Here is a 19,610-nt window from a genome sequence, read left to right on the forward strand (position 1 = left end):
ATTAACGGTGAGAGATTGAACTTGCCTTTGGTGTCGTTGTCGAATGTATACTATATATACATATCTATATATTATATATTATATATCGTACATATTTAATCGTAATTATGTGTATTTTTTACGGCACTTCCATGTCTCCTATCCTCACACACACACACATGAACACGTACACCTACAGAACATACACACAGCACCGCATGTTGATTATGAGTATTATTCACTTTCTTATTCGCTATATCTTTCTATTGTATTTGAATGATTAACTGTGTAGTATGTTTTACTATTCGAAAGCAATCGATAAAAGAATAAAGAATAAAAAAAAACAAAAGCACTGCAAGAGTAACTCGAAGTATCACACCAGTCACGCTAATTATTATCATATCTATCTTATTAGCTTCGGTCGAGATCGACGTATCGATTTTTCCTTTATTTTATATCTTCCTGTGTTCTTGCGGCTGCTCTGTATGTCTTCTATCGAATTCTCGGTTCCTTTTTTTTTTTTTTTCAATCTAAACACTGACACTTTGTTTTCGAATTTTATTCGATTTGGTAATTTGGCTATCGGCATGCAGTGAACTTGAGTCGACGTGTCTCGTGAACAATTTTTCTTCTCGAGTAACTGTAACAGCAAGCTCTGATTATCTCGCCTTTACTTCGGTATTTCTATAATCGCATTCACGTTTCCAATTTTTCCGATTTTGCGAACGAAGGAGACGAGCTTTCGTCGTTGTCTCGTACTATTCGTTTTTTTCCTTATTGCTATTATTCGATGCATTCAGGAACTGTAAGGTCTACTTGAAAAATCCGTCATCACCGATTTCCTTCTTATCGATTTCAATCTTCCTTTCTACTTTCCCTGCTGTCCTCCTGTCCTTGATCAAAGATTCTTCTTCGAGAAGAATTTCCTCTCCGTACCCCGAGGTGCCGCTCTGCGGTTTCTGTGAGATACTGGCTCTGACTTGTTTAGACCTAAAAGCGTGCCCTCGTCACCGATGATGAAGCGAGCGTTCTCGAGGCTCGGCACGATCACGGCAGGCTGGGGACGGAGCATTAAGAAACACGGAAGCGGAAATACGCTGCAAAGCGAGGATCGGAAACGTTGGGCCAGTTCGCAGGATTGCAGCAGTACGTACATATTATTGACTCTGTTATACGACTAAATATTGTGCTTCGTCTATGGTTTTATACGTTTAGAATGACTAGTTGTAAAAAAGATACTGTTAACGGAAAACGTAATTAGCGAAGTTGTAAAAGTTATTATCAGGTATTAAATTTTATGCATATTTCGAGAGACTAAACAACAATTTCAGACACGTAGGTAAAGGAAGATACGGAGGTGGATTTAGTCTATTCAGGATCATATGATGTCAACCAAGAATTAATTTGGTATATGTTTTTGTTGCATATTTAAAAAGTTTGTGTATAGGATAGCGCGTTTGAGAAATATTTATTATGATTCTAATATTTGAACGTCTGTATAGATATTAAATATTATAAATACCTAATTTAAGTAACTTTTATATTAATTAATTATATTGGAAATTATATCGCAAAAGACTTTTGTAATCTAAGATACAAGATAATACATGTTTCTATAAGACAGGCAGAGTCTTAACTGTTTAATTATGTCGTTACATTTCTTCCATTAACAGTACACGGTAAAATTAATTGTTAATAGATATAGAAGTATTAAATATGTATATCGAATGCGTAGAAATATTGGATTTGAATAAGAGTATGTAAGAATTTTTGTTTCTGTGATTTATTGTAAATTTCCAATCTAAAATTTTAGATAAAGAGGCGAAGGAAAAGGAGAAGGCGGCTCAACAATTGGCGGTACCGAGACTCAGCGTATGTGCGGATGCGCAGAAAGTTGATAGAGCAAAATTGGCCCAAACGGAGGTAAATTTAATTAATTCGCAGTAACAATATTACTATTAACGATGTTTTATTACTGATATATTTAAATACTGAAAAATACACTATTCTCGATTATAACACAGTATGCTTTTTTTATTCCTGACAAATGTTAATTTATTGTTTTTTCAATAATATTTCATATTTTATCATAAAACTTCTGTATCAAACATTACTGTTCCTTTCACCTCCTGTTTCTTCAAGTTAATGATTTATTTACACATCATATTTGATACAGAATTTTTTCAACAAGTGAAGAGACCAACCACACGTTATACCAATGTCAATTGTTATCATTATATTCCAATCGTTCAATTTATTTTCAATTTATTTCTTCTTTGCCCGTATATTTTATTTATTCAATATTAATAACAAGATGCTCAGCCTCTTACACTCTACATATCAGTATCAACATTCACCAATTAATATTTACAAGACTGTCCCTCAACACCTAGCACACGTGTAACACACATTCCACACAACACTCAAGAGAAACCAATAGAAAAGAAATTACATACTTAAAATGTACTACAACGTTAAAAAATTGAAAACGGAAAGAAGAAAAAAGCTACAAGATTTTTAAACGAATGCATTCTAAAGACAGAGAAAGATACGCCCTATAACCCACAATTTGTTTTAATTCGATATCTCAATCCGTTTATGAGATGCAAAGCTTCGAAGTATTGCGTGTAGAACGTGCAGAAAGCTGAATGGCGATTGAAATTCTTAGAAACGTCGTGACCCACTTTTTTTCCAAGAATTACGTATGTCGCGAGTAGTAGTAATAGTAGTAGTAGTAGTAGTAGTAGTGGCGTAAAAAAAGCTGTGACTCAGCGTCCGTCACTGACCATTCGCACGTGCCACATGTGCGGTAGGTCAGCGAAGGCGTGCGAGTGAAAGAACCGAGTACGCGAATAAGATAGCAATAGTGAAATACTGGAAATTGCGCTTTACTTTGAACGAGCATATCTTGAAAACGGGAAATCGTATCGAAATGAGACAAGAATCGTTTTAAAGGGTAAGATTTTAAGCTTCTAATGGTGTTAATTATAACGGTCTACTTCTGGTATGTGCAGATATATTATATAATGATGTTTGGAAGAAACTTTTCTTGTATTAATTTGATATTAATGTTATCAGTATTCTTTGATATTACAAGTACATGTTTAATAATGACATAACAAGGCTGTGATTGGTGCTTCTGAAGCAGAAATACTGTGAAAATTAAATGGAAGAAGAAATTGGAATTTTTTAGAAGATAAATTCATCAAACTTAATAGAGAAGAGTAGGTATAATAATAGGATGAGTTGATGGAGGAGGAGAAATTAGCTTAACAGTGCAAAAAAAATTAGAATCTATATTTTCATTTATTGTAAAGTAACAAGAGGTAGAAGTAAACAATACATTCCATATCTCTCAAGATATTTGTCTCTGGAGATTAGCATGGAACAGCTTGCACAAATAACGTTTTTTAAACCACATGATAGACTAAACGATAAAAGTTGCTTCACATAAAAGGCAAACATCTCCATATATCACTAATTTTTTTTTTTTATTATATAGTTCAATATCATCGAGTTCGACCCGAAGACGTTCAAGATTCTGCTCAACTACCTGCAGACAGGTTCTTGCCCACTGACATGCAGCAACATACCAGGCCTGATCTGTGCAGCGGAGCACTATGATCTACCAGAGCTTCTACAGGCGTGTTTCCATCACGCGAAGCAATTTTTACGAATTGAAATTGTCTGCGTGATGCTGTGCGCGTTGGAGAACTACTGCTGGCGTTACACGTCTGCCTCGGAGCTAGTTAATATGATCCTCGCGTTCATCGAAACCAGAGCGTACCAACTGTTCCAGAATCCTGATTTTCTCACATTAAGTGAGTCTATGGTTCAAATGATCATGTGCAGAGGTCTGGAAGTTGGCGAAATTAGGAAATTCGAGGCGATGCTCGAGTGGGCGAAGAATAGGATTAAAGACAGAAAATCGACCAAAGTAGACCCGAAAGTTGAGTTCAAGTGTATTATGGAGAGGCTCAGTAGAGACTTGAAATTGTATAGAATAACGCCTCAAGAACTTATTAGGGTAAGCTTGATAGAAAATGTTTTTAACTCTTTCATAATGTAATACGAGAGAATGTTGAGCAAGCTATCGAACAATAAGAAAAAATTCAAACTAACAACTATATTTAAATCTCTCTTTATAAGTAATTTAATAAATGCACATTAATAAAATATAACGATAAAACTAATTTGTTTAATGGGTCTTTCAGATTGTCTTGCCATCCAAAGCAATCAGAAACGAGAGAATCCTGGAAACTCTGATGTACCAAGCAAACTCTGGCATCTACAGGAACGTCGACAGCTATTTGGAAGCTTACCAGAAAAAGGTGCAAAATCAGGAGAGTTTCGACTGTGGCATGTAAAAGACTATTGCACATTGTGTACCAATTCCAAGCAACCCTTAACCTTCACCCTTATAAAAATGGAAATAACAACTCGTACCTGAGGAGAGTAAACTCTAAATAGTAGTTCGCCAATAAATGAGGGTGATCTTTCCGAGATTTTAGTCAAGAATTGTGTTGATCATGAACTTTGCTAGTTACTCGTAGAACTGTTCCTTAATTAAAAACGAGAAAAAAATTCAATGATTAACATGTGTTAAAAACAACAATAAATTATCTGCGACAGTTAATCATTTTTCTGGGAGATTCTCGAAATTGTTTCATCGAATAGTCGACTATTAACATGATCAAAATCACGCATAGAAAGTGTAGATGTTAATCGATGGAAATAATTTCAAAAATTGGAAAAATTGAATAATGTGAAAAGTAGTGAATCTAAATTGTGACAGATTTACGATCGCTTTTCTATTACAAAATCTTGTTTTAGAAAGAAACATCTTGTTCTAGGAAGAAGATTGAAATGCACGATCTATACAATAGGAAGGGAAGTAATTATTTTCCTGGAAAAATCGTCAGGAAAGTAATAGACTTCGATACTACGCAAAGGAAGATTAAGATACGAGAAAAAGGGATGAGAAAATGGATTGTGAAAGTTCGTTGATTAAACGAGAAGATGGACTCCTAGTTTCAGTCATTATCAATCAACGGGAAGCAAGGAAAAATGCACAAATTTCATATTGTATAAGAATAGGACAAAGTGAAGGACGTTGAAAGTAACTTGGTGACGACATTGTTTCAAATGAAAAAGAAGACAGAATAAAATAGAAAGAAGGAAGGTTCTTCAAAAAGAAGGGAAGGCGCCAGAGGCTGAAAGAAAGACGGCAATACCATGCCGATTATGACAATCTGTATCATAAAAAGAAAAATACAAACCAAAAAGAAAACTCGAAGACAGAGAAACGCTATTGATAATACGATATACATTATATAAACGTAACGATTAATTATTTGGTAAGCTTGAGTGAATTTAATTGTATGTATACATGCATAAACATGTGTGTGTATATATGTACGTATTAAGAGTGACACTAATGATACAATAATATTAATAAATAATTATAAGAGGAATAATAATAGTTATAACAACAAGAAAAAAAATAAATACATAAATAAATATGACGTTGATGTTGAGTGTGAAATATAAATGGAAATGAAGAATAAGGAGCAAACTGAAACAACAAAAGTATTCGAAGTCTGTTCTGTTTTCTATCGTAGTTTTTGTATCTTCAATACTCTAAGGCAGATATTCTAAAATTCACAGGAACAGGCTAGGAAGGAAAGAAATATAAAAATAAACAATTGTCTTGACAAAGATTTCTCTTCTCTTTTTTATTTTCTTTTTTTTTTTTTCCTAAATATCGACGTAAAAACAAAATTTCTTTTAGTATATACAAACCAAGGAATAAAAATTGGTGTGTCCGTTAATTTCTAACTCTCACACAGTATGTGATAATAAAAGATCCCATCGTCAGTCATTTTTTCGCAAACAAAAATCGTTCGATAATTTAGCCTGGCCTGGTTCCCAAGTTCCATTGACTGCATTTTCACGAGAAAAATCGAAAAGAGGAAAAAAAAAAAAGAGAAAAAAGGAGAGTACACATACACATGAACACGAAGGAAAGGAAGAAACAAACGCGTGGTTTTATAGTACACGCGGAAGAGGCTGATTTTCGTCACCCTGACTCTGTCCCCGTTTCGCTTTCGCTCTCGCTTCTCGATTGTCCTCGACGCAACTTCTCTCGTAGGTTCCAAGAAGAAGAAATATTTTTTACACACTCGTCGACGATTTAATGCCGTTTTCGATCCCTCCCTCGTGTGTATTCTGTTTGTTATACGCAAATGTAACGTCGAGACACAATTGTTTAAGAGACGGAGAAAAAGAATAAAAGAAAACTAACAAAAAAAAAAAAAAAAAAAAAGAAAAAGGGAAACATAAAAAGGCAAAAAGGTGTAAAAAAAACATTCATCGATTCCCAGATATGGGGATCGTCCAACTGTTAAGTGTCTTATTGTTCAGGCAAGCGGCTGGACGAAAGTAGATCTTTTCTTCGCGTCGTCTCGCAGGCGAAACGAGACTATCGCTTGTAGAATACAAATCGACGCTCCCTCGACACTGTAATCGCATAAAATATGGTACATTTAAAATGACATAATGAAATTTGGATATGGATTCGATATGAATTTGAATTATTCGATCTAACACGTGGTAGAAAGATGGTCCTTTGTAATATTTTTACAGAATACTAGAGAAAACAAAAAGGTACAAATACCATATGTGACGTGCAGTGTACGAGCAGAGTCGTGAGACAGACTGTGTGTATGTGCGTGTGTATGTGTGTGTGTATGTATGTATGTATGTATGTATGTATGTATATGTGAAAGAGAGTGTTAATAATTAAGATAAACTAATTAAATATGCAAACCGTACGTGTAGCTGTAAAACAAGCTAAATAAAGAAAAGAATGGAAAAACGATAAAAAAAAACAAAGATACATATATGTACGTAAAGAAACACGTCTCGTAAACGTGAACGTTTTTAAAGAAAATCGTATGGATGATCCGTGGACGATCCCTGGACGATGATCTGTCGCGATTCGCGCGTTTAGATTTCGCGATCTTGGTCGTAAAAATTAACGTGCTATCTATTGGACGTCATTAAATTCTTCTCGACAGTTACGAAAACAAAAATGTTATATGGAAATACAAAAATGCAAAGGAAGTTTGAAACTGATGAATCCTTTCTTTTCAATCGGTCACTGAAAAACAGGTAGAAAAAATTAATTGCGTAACATAAGGTGTAAGAAAAACGAAAATGCTCTGATATGTGATCTTATCAAACTGAACTGTTCAGATAATTTCACGTTATTTATATTTTCTTACCAATTATAAATGAAACAAATCATCGCTTTCTACGAAATTTAAATAACAATTAAAACCGCAGACTTCTTTTGCGAAGTTATAGATTTTTCAATTCGCGGCAACATAACAAATTAATCAGACAAAATTCGCTATTCGTCGAAAATACGGATAATTGTGAGTTTAGCGATGATCTGGAATAACGTAGCGTCACGTAAGCGCTCTGTTTGCCAAATAAATGTAATACTACTATAAATGTCGCTATAAATGAATAATACCTATGTACCGTAATTTAGCATAAATCTCGGGCAGCTGTGTGATACCGCTTGATCCGTGGTTTATCACTGATAGTCATAAACGTACTACTACGTGATATACAATTAATCGCTGGTCGATATACGTGAAACGTTATACATATATGTATATAATACGAGACTTGCAGTGCGTCGCTGGTCGATATAATTGGAACGCTGCATGTTAAGCCGTACTCGACGTTCAAGAAAAATGCAACAATTTGTGATTCATAGTTCTCTGTTCATTACGTGGAATAACGCGATTCACAGATCATTGTTAATGAAACGAACGTTAATGAAAACATTCCATAGATAGCGTGTTAGTAATGTATATGATAGCGTATAGTAATGTGTCACATATTTCGAGATTTCGTGTAAATTATGAGAAGATCATCGTCTAAACTTCTAAACGTCACTGTGCTCTCACGTTGTCGTTCATCTTCGTAAGTGCGAACTATGACGGATTTTCTGCGACACGTTACGTCCACGAAAAATATAGAAATTTGAGAAATTTCATTTAACGTATTCAGTTGGATTATATAGATAAGAAATATAAGAAATTGTTGTTGAAGAGAATATTCGTAGAAACGTTTGCGAAAGAACCGTGGACTACGTGTTGTTGGAGATTCTGTGGCATATGTGTGTGTAAGCGTAGATGTTTTAGTGTGTGGTCGAAGCGTAATTGATCGCAGCAATGATTCATTAATTGCTTCTGGTGGTTCGAGAAACATCAGAGAGCTCATTTGTCACGATGTGATGGAAACCTCGGGGCGTAATTGACGCAGACTCGCGAAAAAGCGGTCTAAACGTTCACGATATTTATACGGAACACGTTTACGCTTACAATTTAATATATTCCTTTTTCAGTTCTTCTTATCGAATTTAAAGCAAAGAGCGAAACTTTTTAAAACTATAAATTTCCTCATTTTAGCCAGATACAAATTTACCTTGAAATCCACTATTATTTATATCATATTCTTACGACAAATAAACCTATAAAATCAAGTAATTTGTTGTTTAAAAAATTGGACGCTGTCTATCTAGTTAAGGAAACTTACGAATTCATAAAAATTACAGCGAGTCAGCGGTAAGATTACGCTTCCGTATAGCCACAATTTCTGCGATCCGATATGCGTGCACTGATGTACAAAGCGAATAGTTTTCCCGCGCTCGATGACAGTCCAGTTGCGTTGTTCCGATGCAAACCGCGAGATAAAGGCAGAAAAGAGAGGCGAGACCAGAAAATTAGGAAGACCAGAAACGGCAACAAAAATGGGAACGAAACAGGATACCTCGTAACAGGCTCGATAGACGAAGAGGAACTGATTAGCAAAAACAAAAGTATTTTCATCGAAAGCGATTCTGTCCAGCCATTGCCAACTACTGTTCAACTGTAGATGTATTCGTACAAAAAAAAAAAAAAAAAAAAAAAAAAATACAAAAAGAGAGAAGCAAAGGGGAAGAGAGGATTATCTTGGACAAAAAAGAAAAAAGATACAAAGTATGAATGAAGGAAAAACTATATATATATATTCGTATATAAATATATATAATATATATACATATATGACGTACACACACGCGCACACGTAACACATACACACACATGCACGACTAATGCAACACAGAAAGACGAGAATTATCGTGTGACAAAGATACCAAGAACCGCTACGTGGCCAGATCGCGGCGAGTATCGAATATGTCGCACTTTGAATTTGAATTTCAAGTATCTCGAGGAATTCTCGATTACGAGGCGCGTAATCGACAACGAAGATGATTGTTGTTTGTAATGATACAACGCTTATCGAGTATCCTTACGCGAGAATATATCGTAACAAGGACTGCATGCCGCGACGCGGTGATATTTTATCCCTTTTGCACTTGAACAAGACTTCGCATCATGATGGAATGGAAATCACAGATTTCCAGATGTAAGACTGTGTTTTTATATTATACATATCAATTTTATGACATTTTTTAAGACTCGAAAGGAAATTCTGTTGCGATTGCATACAGTTCCGCTAGTTTCACTAGCAGTGATATATTTTGTTTCCCGTTTGAATTTATTTTGCAGGAGGCGAGAATGTTGTATCAGCTTCTAGTCGAAGTTATCTATCCTAAGTTATAGAAAATGTTGTTTCGAGATAAATATCTTTAAGAGTAACTTGTTTTCAAATTAACTATAATTTAATATAAGAAAGTAAAAAAGCCAACTGATTTAATAGATTTTTGAAGCCGCATTAAGTTGTTGTAGAATTTATATCTACGAATTTTGAATCGTATTGCATATTCTGCGAGAAGAACTTTTATATCGAAGATATCTTCTCTTGGAAATTCTTGTTACTCGTGGATTATATTTAATCACTACCAGAAATTCGCGAAAAAATTTAAAAGCCTTTTACGACAATGAGATGTATCAAGAACAAGGTTGAGAAGTATACAATTTGATACTATAAAATACAATCATATCGAAACGTTACATACTCCGTTTCTATTTTGTTGAATTTTGAATTTTGTTAAATGTTATTTAGAAAAAAGAAACATATAAAACATACGTATATATCACTAGATAATTAAATAATGGATTACACAGGGTTAATTAAATTTTAATGCTTTCGTTTAACGATTCGATCTATCTTTTCCCATACATACGTATACACAAAGATTTTCAATATTTACAATACACGAAAGTGCAAAAGGGTTAAGTATTCCCCGACCACTATCAATGTTCTCATTGTCATCGTTCTAACGCTAATCACTGTTAAAAGATATTCACTGTCCATTTTTACCGACGACTCTCGTCGACATCGGACTCTCATTGTCATTGTTGTTGTTGTTATTGTTGTTATAAATCTATCCGCCAATTTCTACATCTATATACGATCACTGGTCCTGAACGCTGAGTCGAACGAAGATTAACCGAGTGCTCGAGTAAACGAAAATATCCTCAAAAGAATAATTTAAGTACCTATCCGTCTGTTTAGAGATCTTTATTTTCCAAAAAAAGTCACTAAATATTAAATATCCCAACATTTGAAAATTATAATCATCCTAACAAATATTCAAATTACACGACTTCGATCTCGAAGTAACTGTTTAATCCTTTCGCTACTGTAATTTCAAAATTGAAATCACTTTTGGTATAAGAGTCAAGGAATTAAAATGGCTTATTCTTGAAAGAAACTCTATTAAAAGAATTTTCATTTATCAGTGCATAGAGTAATGTTCTTTACAGATTTCTCTATCTATAATAATCATATAATCATAATATTTTCAAACGAAAAATTTATCTTCATTTACAATTTAACAACTGGTGATATACGTACGTAAAGCATTTGTAGCGAAAGGATTACACTAATCAACTGATCGACCAAACCAAGAAACACCAACAACCGACTCATAATTTCTCATTTCTTTATTTCAATATTCCAATCTTGTTACATATTCGTCGAGTAGGTATTATTCAAACTCATATTTTCTTCCTCTCTTTTTTAAATTGTAATACTCACAATTTTACAGGTCCAGTAAAAATAGCGTTCTCGGGGTATCCGAGTCCTCGCCTAATGTTCATCAAGTGTTTCTCAAGTACCCGGATACTCTCGTTGTGTCTGCGGAACACGAATACAATCAACAGACACTGATAATGATTCGGTATGCGTGTTTTATGTATGCGTGTAATTATATATATATATATTATTATATATGTGTGTGTTTTATGAATGTGAAGAAGAAACAATGAAAAAAAAAAAAAAAAAGGAGTTTCGTCATGCGTTTATGATCGGTATTATGCGTTTATCGTTCAGATAAGATATAACATATATCTATAGAAAATCGAGTCGGTATTTTAATATATCGTAAGAGGCTCCGATCGCTTCGACGCAAATTCGTCATTTTATTCGTTTCTAACAATCGCCGGGAACGGTTTTCGTTTGTTCGCTAGGCTCGAATATTATAACAATGCTTCGTGGGCGAGTCAGCAATATCATTCGGATTCCTATCCTCTGCATTCCCGCAATTCGTCGTATCCAGACGTATCGCTGTGTTCGCGTTTATTTGCGGATATACTTCGTATTCTCGTGTGGAAGAGAAAAAAGAAAATCAATCATATATCTTTTAAAGAATATATGAATAATACACACACGCGCGCGCACACACACACACACACACACACACGAGGATCCGAATAATATTTGCGGCCCTAAGTTCGTACTGTTCGGCTAGTCATATGCGTGTTGTAATACGTAGACATATATCGTGCACATTAACGTTCACAAGATTCCTCTCCTTTTTTTTTTTTTTTTTTTTTTATCCTATTGCTGACAATGCGCGAAAAACCTACTAGTAAATTTTTGTAAATTGGCGAATGTTCGGAACTCGCTGTGTGTCACGTTGTCGCGTGGTGTTACGAATACAAAGGCAACTGAAATTATGATAAAAAAAGTTTATTGTATATGAAGCTACTGTGATGTTACTGTTGAATATAAAAAAAAATATATATATACATAAAAAAGATGCTGTATTTAAAAATTGTACCTAGTGTGTTTTCTTATTTACACCTTCTTGCTAAGAACGATTCTGTGTATCTGTATTAATTGTGGAATAATTATAGAAAGTTGAGAAGGTGGAAATGAAAGAGATCGTAAGGTGAACAAATTTGAACATACTTCCTTTTTCTACTTTTCTTTCGTTTCACCTGCTCTAACTAGTTGCATCGATCGGCGCTATCAAAAATACACGCTTTCAGAGAAAAATACTTTTTATTTCGCAGTTCATAGGTAACTCTTCGTTTTGGTAGAATAATCTCGAATCGGATTCAGACGGATAATTTATGCTCGAGCGTTTTGAACTTGATCAAACACAGCCGTTTATAATACAATGAGGAATGAAAACTCGTGTGTTTTTGTTCAATGCTATGTGATTATGAATGAATCCGATTTCTTTGAATGGGTCTCTATTTTTCCCCCACTTTTTCGATTATTTTTCGTTTATTTATTTATTTGTTTTCTTAACGACAGATTATCGATTACCATCCGTCTGTAATACGAACACACGCAAATTTGAATATCGCCTAATACTTGTTTTAAAGGTGTGTGCACAATTGTGCGAATATTCGTATGCATACAACTTCTGCATTGTACCAATCAGTTTCACTTCAAAATGGTCACATACGCGAGCTTCGTCGTTTTACTCGAAGCTTCGAAATACTATAATTACATATATATATTCTTTTGTTTTAAAACTAGATATCGCTTTCGTATTTTAGCAGTGAATGAGGTGCACATTATAAAAACAGATTTATTTACAATTCTACAAGACCGATTTATATCCCTGTACAAGTCGTTGATTCGCAAATATGTATGCAAATATTTTAAAAAATCCTAGTCACCATATTAAAACATTGTTTCTGACTCTAGATGTAAGCCAGTATATTATTTAGTAGATACTTTTTTCTTATCGCGTAAAATATTCGGTAAACATGGTTATTCGGTATACTGCGTAACCGAGATACGCATGCAAACGTAAAAATTATTATTACTTCTGTGTGTGTGTTTTTTTTTTTTCATTTTCATGTTGTCATTTTTAATCATTGCAGTCGCGTGCAAAACTTTACACAGTCTTATTAAAAAACGCAGACCAGTATGGTCGCATATATTATATACAGTTTTTGTATCTACATTCAATAAATGGTACAATGGTCATGCTTCCAGGGGATCCTGAAAATCACTTGGAGACGAATTAACATAATCTTATTGTCAATTTTGAATGTCACTTCACCATTTTGCCCTAACACTCCAGTCTTTTGGTGTCCAATGAAGACACTTAGGATCTATCCTGATTTGCCTCTTTTCCATTGCAGCCGCATGTTGCTCGATAATCTCCCTGTGAATAAACATGTTTTGTCAGTGACATATTGGAAGAAATCCTCTGTTTTTGGAAAGAAGCGAAATATCTATACAAACTGTCTGCACGACTCGTTTTTTTTTTTTTTTTCCCTAACGACGCATTGACTATTTAGCCAATTACCTATTCAATGTAACAATATATTGTCCTTTGTAGTAATTAATGAGATTCAAGTTCTGAAGCGTCGATATTACGTCTTCTTTCTTAATCGAGGTCAGCTCACATATTTCACTTATCGTAATCTGAGGCTTCTCATTTTCTACTAATGGCTTTATATTCAACAGAATATCCAATATGGTGTGTGCCCAGTAACTTCTATAAGACAGCAATCCCAGATCTGACAAAGGTTTTTCAGGTGAACCTGTTTTACCTTCAAATTTGGATAGTTCGTATGAAAATTCTATTAGTAATTTTCCATAGCCTCTTCTTTGATAGGGTGGTAGTGTAAGAATACAAGCTACGTTATGATCCTCAGTCGATTCTTTCTCTTTCGAGAAATAGCCAACTATATGGAATCCTCTACTGTCAAAATCTGTCATTACATAAAACAAGAAAGGATCCGTATCATAGTAAAGTGTTTTATGATCCAAAAATAATTTTGCTAGTAGACAAAGGTTTTGTGCATAATTTTTGTTCTTTCGGCCGTCAATCTCGAAAAATGATATTGAGCCTTTTCTATATATCTCATTGCCAGGTGGATGTCTCAAATTGCACTTTGCTAAGTGACGCTCCAGACATTTTCGACTCTTTCTATACTTCAGACAGAATTCACAGATATATATACATGGTAGGTTTACCATTTCTTGTGGATAAGGGCTAAAATACCACGGTCTTATTCTATGACGACCTAATTCTATTAGTTCTACATTTTTCATTCTAGTAACTATATCATCGTGGTGATGCGCAACCAATGATCCAGTTGGCCTTGGACCAGGTGTCTGTGGCGGGCCATCCTGAGAATCCTCATTTTCTATAAATGTTGCCTTTCTCTTTCTAGACATTTTTTTTTGTAATGCAGCTTGTAAAACTGCAGAACCATTGACTGGTTCATTACTAAGACTGCTAGGACTAGGAGGTCTACTAGGTGCTTGTTTTTTGGGGGTTGCTGCACCAGTTCCTGGTGTGGTTCCATCTCGACGAGGGTATTGGACTTTCCGAGTGTCCAAACAATCTTCCGTAACCCATTCATCTAATCGTTTATTGACTAAAATATTGCACATTTAGTTAAATGGTTGTCTATGTACATACATACAACAGCTCTCTTCTTAATTCCCGTTATACTTACAATCTACATAGTGAACATAATAACACTTGACACCATGTACGTCTTTAACACTGATGATTTCAGCAAGAGCTGTGGATGACAAAAGGATAGTTTTGATAAACTCTCATTATTACACCTAAATAAATGGAGTCATAATGCACTCCTGAAGAAACAATGAAAGACCGAATGTACACAATCTATTACTGTCCGAGATAGCTAAACATAACCTAAAAGTTGAAATAAACATAATGTATGATAAATGAACGCCAATATTTTATTAAATGTATTTCCTATATTTAGGATACGATTTTAACGACATTAATCAACAGAAATATCCATATGTCTATGAAATGGTTAAATAATGCGAACCAATGACACACTTTCTAAATGATCTTTATTGTATAAAATGTCATACATGATTTAGAGAAAAAGATTACGATTTTCTAAAAACAGATCATCATATGATTAAAGAAGAAGAATGCAAATAGATATTTTACTCACGCCAATCATCCGTCCCATGCATTCTGACTGGTAAACGACAACCTTCCACCAATGAATTCTGAAAGTAAGGTTAAGACCTTATAACATTCAAATATTCGTAATTATCGACTTCTTACTAAGAAAATATTAACGTTATCGTGTTTAGTAGATCATAATATTTACCACTGAGTCGCATATTGTTTCGCGTTCGTCGTGTTCCTCAATCATTTTAATCACAATTGAAGAAACTTTCTACCGAACACGATTTTGTTTTGAAGCACTCACGACACTAGCGCGAGCGCTCCTCCATCGGCTTCGCACATAAGAAGAACTAAGTTCAAATCATTTCCCGCACTATCGAAACATTTCAATCGAAATATCTCCGTCGAATATCGAAATATTTACGATGCCCGCGAAATTCGTTCTAAACCCAAAGCACTACAAAATTAGTTGCTCTTCTTATTTCATTATTTTTTATTAAAATAGTAACACGATATAATAGTATATATAATAATAAATAAAATATTATATAATTATTATACACATATCACTGTGTAAAACTATAGTGAATATTATAAAGTATAATAAAGTATATAGTATAATAAAATTATTAATTTTTCAGAAAAACACTTCTAATAATACCATAATGTAATAGATGTAATGTAATAGACAGCAATGTAGAATATATTAGCGTAGTCTGTTTTGACAAAAATTTGTCTTATACTCTCGCTATCCCAACAAAGATGTCATATTAAATTCATATCCAAAATAGATGTAAATACCTCGAGTTTTGACAAATTCAAAATTAGATACGAAAACTAAGGGGGTGTAAAGTATAATTTATTAATATCTGAAAGGGAGGTAAAAGGGAAGTATAATGGAAACTCGTACTCGTGAGTGACATCAAATAAAATCCCTCTTAATAATATGATGGGTCGTCGAGGTGCATATGCGACGTAATTAAGTAAGAATAATTCAAAGGAAGATACGGAGGTGAGTAGCGGGGTTACAGCGATACATCATGAAAGATGCTCGCACTTGCACGCAATTAATTCTGAAATGCATATCATTTGGAAACAGGTGAATTTAGAGTAACGCCGCACCGTTTCGCGCGTGTATTTCATACGAGTCTCCTTCGGCTGGCGTCTTCGTCGTTGCTTTTAAGGTTTGTAACGTAAAGCTATTTTAGTCACTCGAGACAATTTGAGGTGACATCTTATTCTACTTCGTCCGCTGTAAAATAGTAATATCTATACGTAGACACGGTAAGTTCCTTCCTACGTTCTCTGTCTATCCCTCTGAGGCATAAATTTCGTATAAAATATTCCCAGCATGAAAATATTCTCTTCCCTGGTGAAGTGACATCTTATTCTATTCAATTCAGCGCACAAAACAATCCAGCGCCCGCGAGATTACGTAAATACCCTTTCCGTGTATCCGGCCACTAATGCGAAGTCATACTTGAAACATCGTTGAAATTTCCGATGTTACTTACCAACCCACCACCTTTATTTCGATGACGTTATTTATACCGACTAATTACGGGCAATAAAGTCGACGTCTGTGAGGTTAATCGGGTTTCAAATAGACCCTCACTCGTTGTTCCAATATGTAGTGTTAAGGAATTACACAATTTTTATATTATAACCATTTTATTGCCTTCTTTTTTAAAGGAAAATTCTTAATACATGAAAATGGTCGGTAATTATATTCTTTTTTCATATGTCAAAAATAATCTCGTTGAAACATACCGTATACCTAAAATAGAAATTCTAAGGTACATTATCTAAAGTACAAACTACACAGATACATTCCTATTCGGAAGTTTTAGGATACTCGACAGATCAGTTTCAAAATTGAAGAAAATTAAGCACACAATAAAAACATCAAGAAATAGTATTTTTTTGATAAAAAACTGGCATATTGACATATACATAACGGCGTCATAATAACAATTTTATTCAAACGTGCGTGTAATTTAAAATCAAATACTAATGTTTTATTAAAAGTAAAAAATGTCCTAAGACTTTGGATCTAAGCGATACGTATATACCAAAATTTTTATCTAATCTTTGTGAAATATTCTATACATCAAAAATATAACTTCTAATTTAACTTCACCCTTTATATCTATATACTCCTCTTGTCTCAAGTATCGGAAAAAAGTATTAGAACCTTCGATTCCAGTTATCCCACTCCCACGTCTCTCGAATCCCGTGAGAGTTTCGCGAAAAGAATAGCGAGTGTCGTTGAGTCGTTCATTTTTAGATAACAGTTTCATACTAAAATTACGACTGGTTCGATCGACCGTGTCGTATCGAGTGTTCACCGTCGGCTGCCTCCCGCAGCAGTCCTGCGAGAGCCCCACCCCAGGGGTGTACACACGTTCCTACGCCTATGTACTTCACCCTGGATACATATATGTACGCGCGAAATCTGCACCGGTTACATATATGTACCCCGTACACATAAGTGTACTCACATCGGGCATACATAAGGGTTGATAGTGCTCCGGCGAGCAAGCCACCCTTATATGCAGGGCGTGGCCAGAGTCCACCAATCAGAGGGCGGGGAATCCCCGAAAGACCAAATCGAACGAAGTAAAAATTTCAGCGGTCGCGTCAAACGCCGACGCCAAAGGGGATGAGCGCGGTTCATCCGGGCTTTACATTTTCGTTACTTATCCTTGCGTTCGCGATCTTCCAGTATCCGTGTATCTTTCCTCCTGGTTCGTTTTCTTACGAGTTTCATAGCCTATTCTAATCTGTATTAATTATTATTAATGATGATGAACGGGTGTGCACTGTATAGAGTAATTACGATAGTTATAGGCAATGATAACTATTAGAGCTATGATTTCTGATAACAGCGTTTATTATACTGTCAGTATTATTTACATTTTATTATCGATATCGCTAGTAACTGATAGTTATAACGTATGATTTTACGGTTACTGTGTTTCTTAATTATTTCTAGAAATTCTTAGATATATTTGGAAAGAACATGTTAAGTAGAAAATATGTATCAAAATTATGATGTGACAAAACTTCTTTTCGATGATTAACAAAATCGTAAGAGTGTTCAAACTATAATATAAATTATTGAAGTAACATCTGCAATTTATTGTCATTCCTCGTTCATCAAATACTCGTAACCCATTCCATTTTTCTACCACGACCTCAAAAACCAAACGTGCCACACGATACCTCATCATCCATCAAAACACTCTACCATCTGTACGGATAAATGACATATTCCATTGCATTCCAATGCACGCCACGGAACTGAAAAACTACCCTCGATATACACGACGTAGGTAACTTGAAAGAAAAAGAAGGATATATCGTTAGAGGTAAGAAAGGAGGGAGAGGGAGTGAGAAAGAGGGAAAGAGAGAGAAGAGGTAGAGTAACAGGGTCTGCGTTTAATAGCCGTAGTGTTACCTCGGAGGCCTTTTGCCATTAAGAATCCCGCAAGACCGTCCTCGCGGGCCTTCTCCGCCTTCCAGGCCGCGTTACCCCTTTCCGCAATTCCGACATATTACACGGTGCCCCGGCGGAGTAGATGTAATACGTGTTCGTAGCCGACTATAACTATACATTGCCTGTAGGTAGACCTCGGTACCACTAAAATCATTAGAAACACGTGCGCCATGCAGCGCGCAGAATCCTCGTCCCTTGCCATTAGAATGCTTAGACGGTGTTGTATCCGGAGATCAATATCAAAACAACGCCGCATGACCGCCCACTCTCACGGAAAATCCACCGAGGAGAGAGTCGACATGCTTCCTCGGAAACTCGTCTCCCGCACAATATCCGATATTTTGTGTTTTGTGTTGCGATACGGTGCGTCATTTCCTGGGAGACTGACTTTTTCTCTTTGTTTTATTTTTATATATTTTTATTGTATCGAGAATAGTTATTGGATTAGGAAATTCAATTATTGGGTTTTTTGGTGAGAATAGTTTCGTAGGAGTGGAGTCCGAGGATTGTTCACTCCGTATTTATTTTTAGCATGTTCGAATGATTGCGATGTTTATGGAAAAGCTATATTTTATTGGAATTTAATTCTGAGTATTTATACATTTATTTGTTTTAACTTTAGAAAAAGGAAGAAAGAATTGATCTCCATGTAAGTAAATTCTTCGACATTTTTGAGGAAAGGTTCGTCGACCCCGTGAAAACTATATCGAGCATTGCTAAAACGAGAAGCAGTGTCTCGCTCAAAGACGTCGAAATGCTGTCATAAATGAGGAACGACATTCACCATCTTTAGTCTACGCGAACTCTTGGTTCGCGGTGGCGACCCGCGTAACGACTGACCTCTTCGCGGGAAACTTTTTCGCATACGCACGGTTTCACCCTCCTAGAGCAAACGGCGCGTTCACCTCAAAGGGGACAGAGTTCTCTGCTTCTCTAGCTTCGTTAATCGTG

The 19,610-nt window shown here is 35.1% G+C and overlaps 2 protein-coding genes across 12 annotated transcripts in view; one reads left to right on the forward strand and one right to left on the reverse strand.

The window, feature by feature from the left end:
- The window catches only part of Rsh (Rap GTPase activating protein radish), a 156,891-nt gene extending 144,825 nt beyond the window's left edge, over positions 1-12,066 (forward strand). For 8 of the 11 annotated variants that reach the window (XM_072002021.1, XM_072002016.1, XM_072002010.1 and 5 more), the window contains 4 exons: positions 968-1,125; positions 1,793-1,902; positions 3,482-4,006; positions 4,194-8,990. In XM_072002021.1, the coding sequence (XP_071858122.1) occupies positions 968-1,125; positions 1,793-1,902; positions 3,482-4,006; positions 4,194-4,346 (946 nt within the window). In that variant the 3' untranslated portion in view covers positions 4,347-8,990. Of the gene's footprint in view, positions 1-967; positions 1,126-1,792; positions 1,903-3,481; positions 4,007-4,193; positions 8,991-11,053 lie in introns of those variants that run through there. The other 3 variants (XM_072002013.1, XM_072002012.1, XM_072002011.1) reach the window with 3 other exon arrangements.
- Positions 12,067-12,308: 242 nt separating this feature from the next.
- On the reverse strand, positions 12,309-15,481 carry Tip60 (Histone acetyltransferase Tip60). The gene is made up of 5 exons (XM_072002030.1): positions 15,363-15,481; positions 15,201-15,258; positions 14,721-14,789; positions 13,559-14,639; positions 12,309-13,414 (listed from the first exon to the last, which is right to left on the reverse strand). Exons 1-5 carry the CDS (start codon positions 15,405-15,407, stop codon positions 13,306-13,308), a joined length of 1,362 nt encoding a protein of 453 aa, XP_071858131.1. The 5' UTR covers positions 15,408-15,481; the 3' UTR covers positions 12,309-13,305.
- Between the last annotated feature and the right edge of the window lie 4,129 nt (positions 15,482-19,610).

Source organism: Bombus fervidus, chromosome 4, assembly GCF_041682495.2.
Source record: "Bombus fervidus isolate BK054 chromosome 4, iyBomFerv1, whole genome shotgun sequence".
Taxonomy (NCBI): domain Eukaryota; kingdom Metazoa; phylum Arthropoda; class Insecta; order Hymenoptera; family Apidae; genus Bombus; species Bombus fervidus.

Bases quoted from the DNA above. Each gene is read 5' to 3' on its own strand.
- Tip60 (XM_072002030.1), bottom strand. From the start codon at position 15,407: ATGATTGAGGAACACGACGAACGCGAAACAATATGCGACTCAGTG. The intron at 15,259-15,362 runs GTAAATATTATG...CCTTACTTTCAG, and splicing joins AAACAATATGCGACTCAGTG to AATTCATTGGTGGAAGGTTG. The intron at 14,790-15,200 runs GTGAGTAAAATA...TGTCATCCACAG, and splicing joins GCATGGGACGGATGATTGGC to CTCTTGCTGAAATCATCAGT.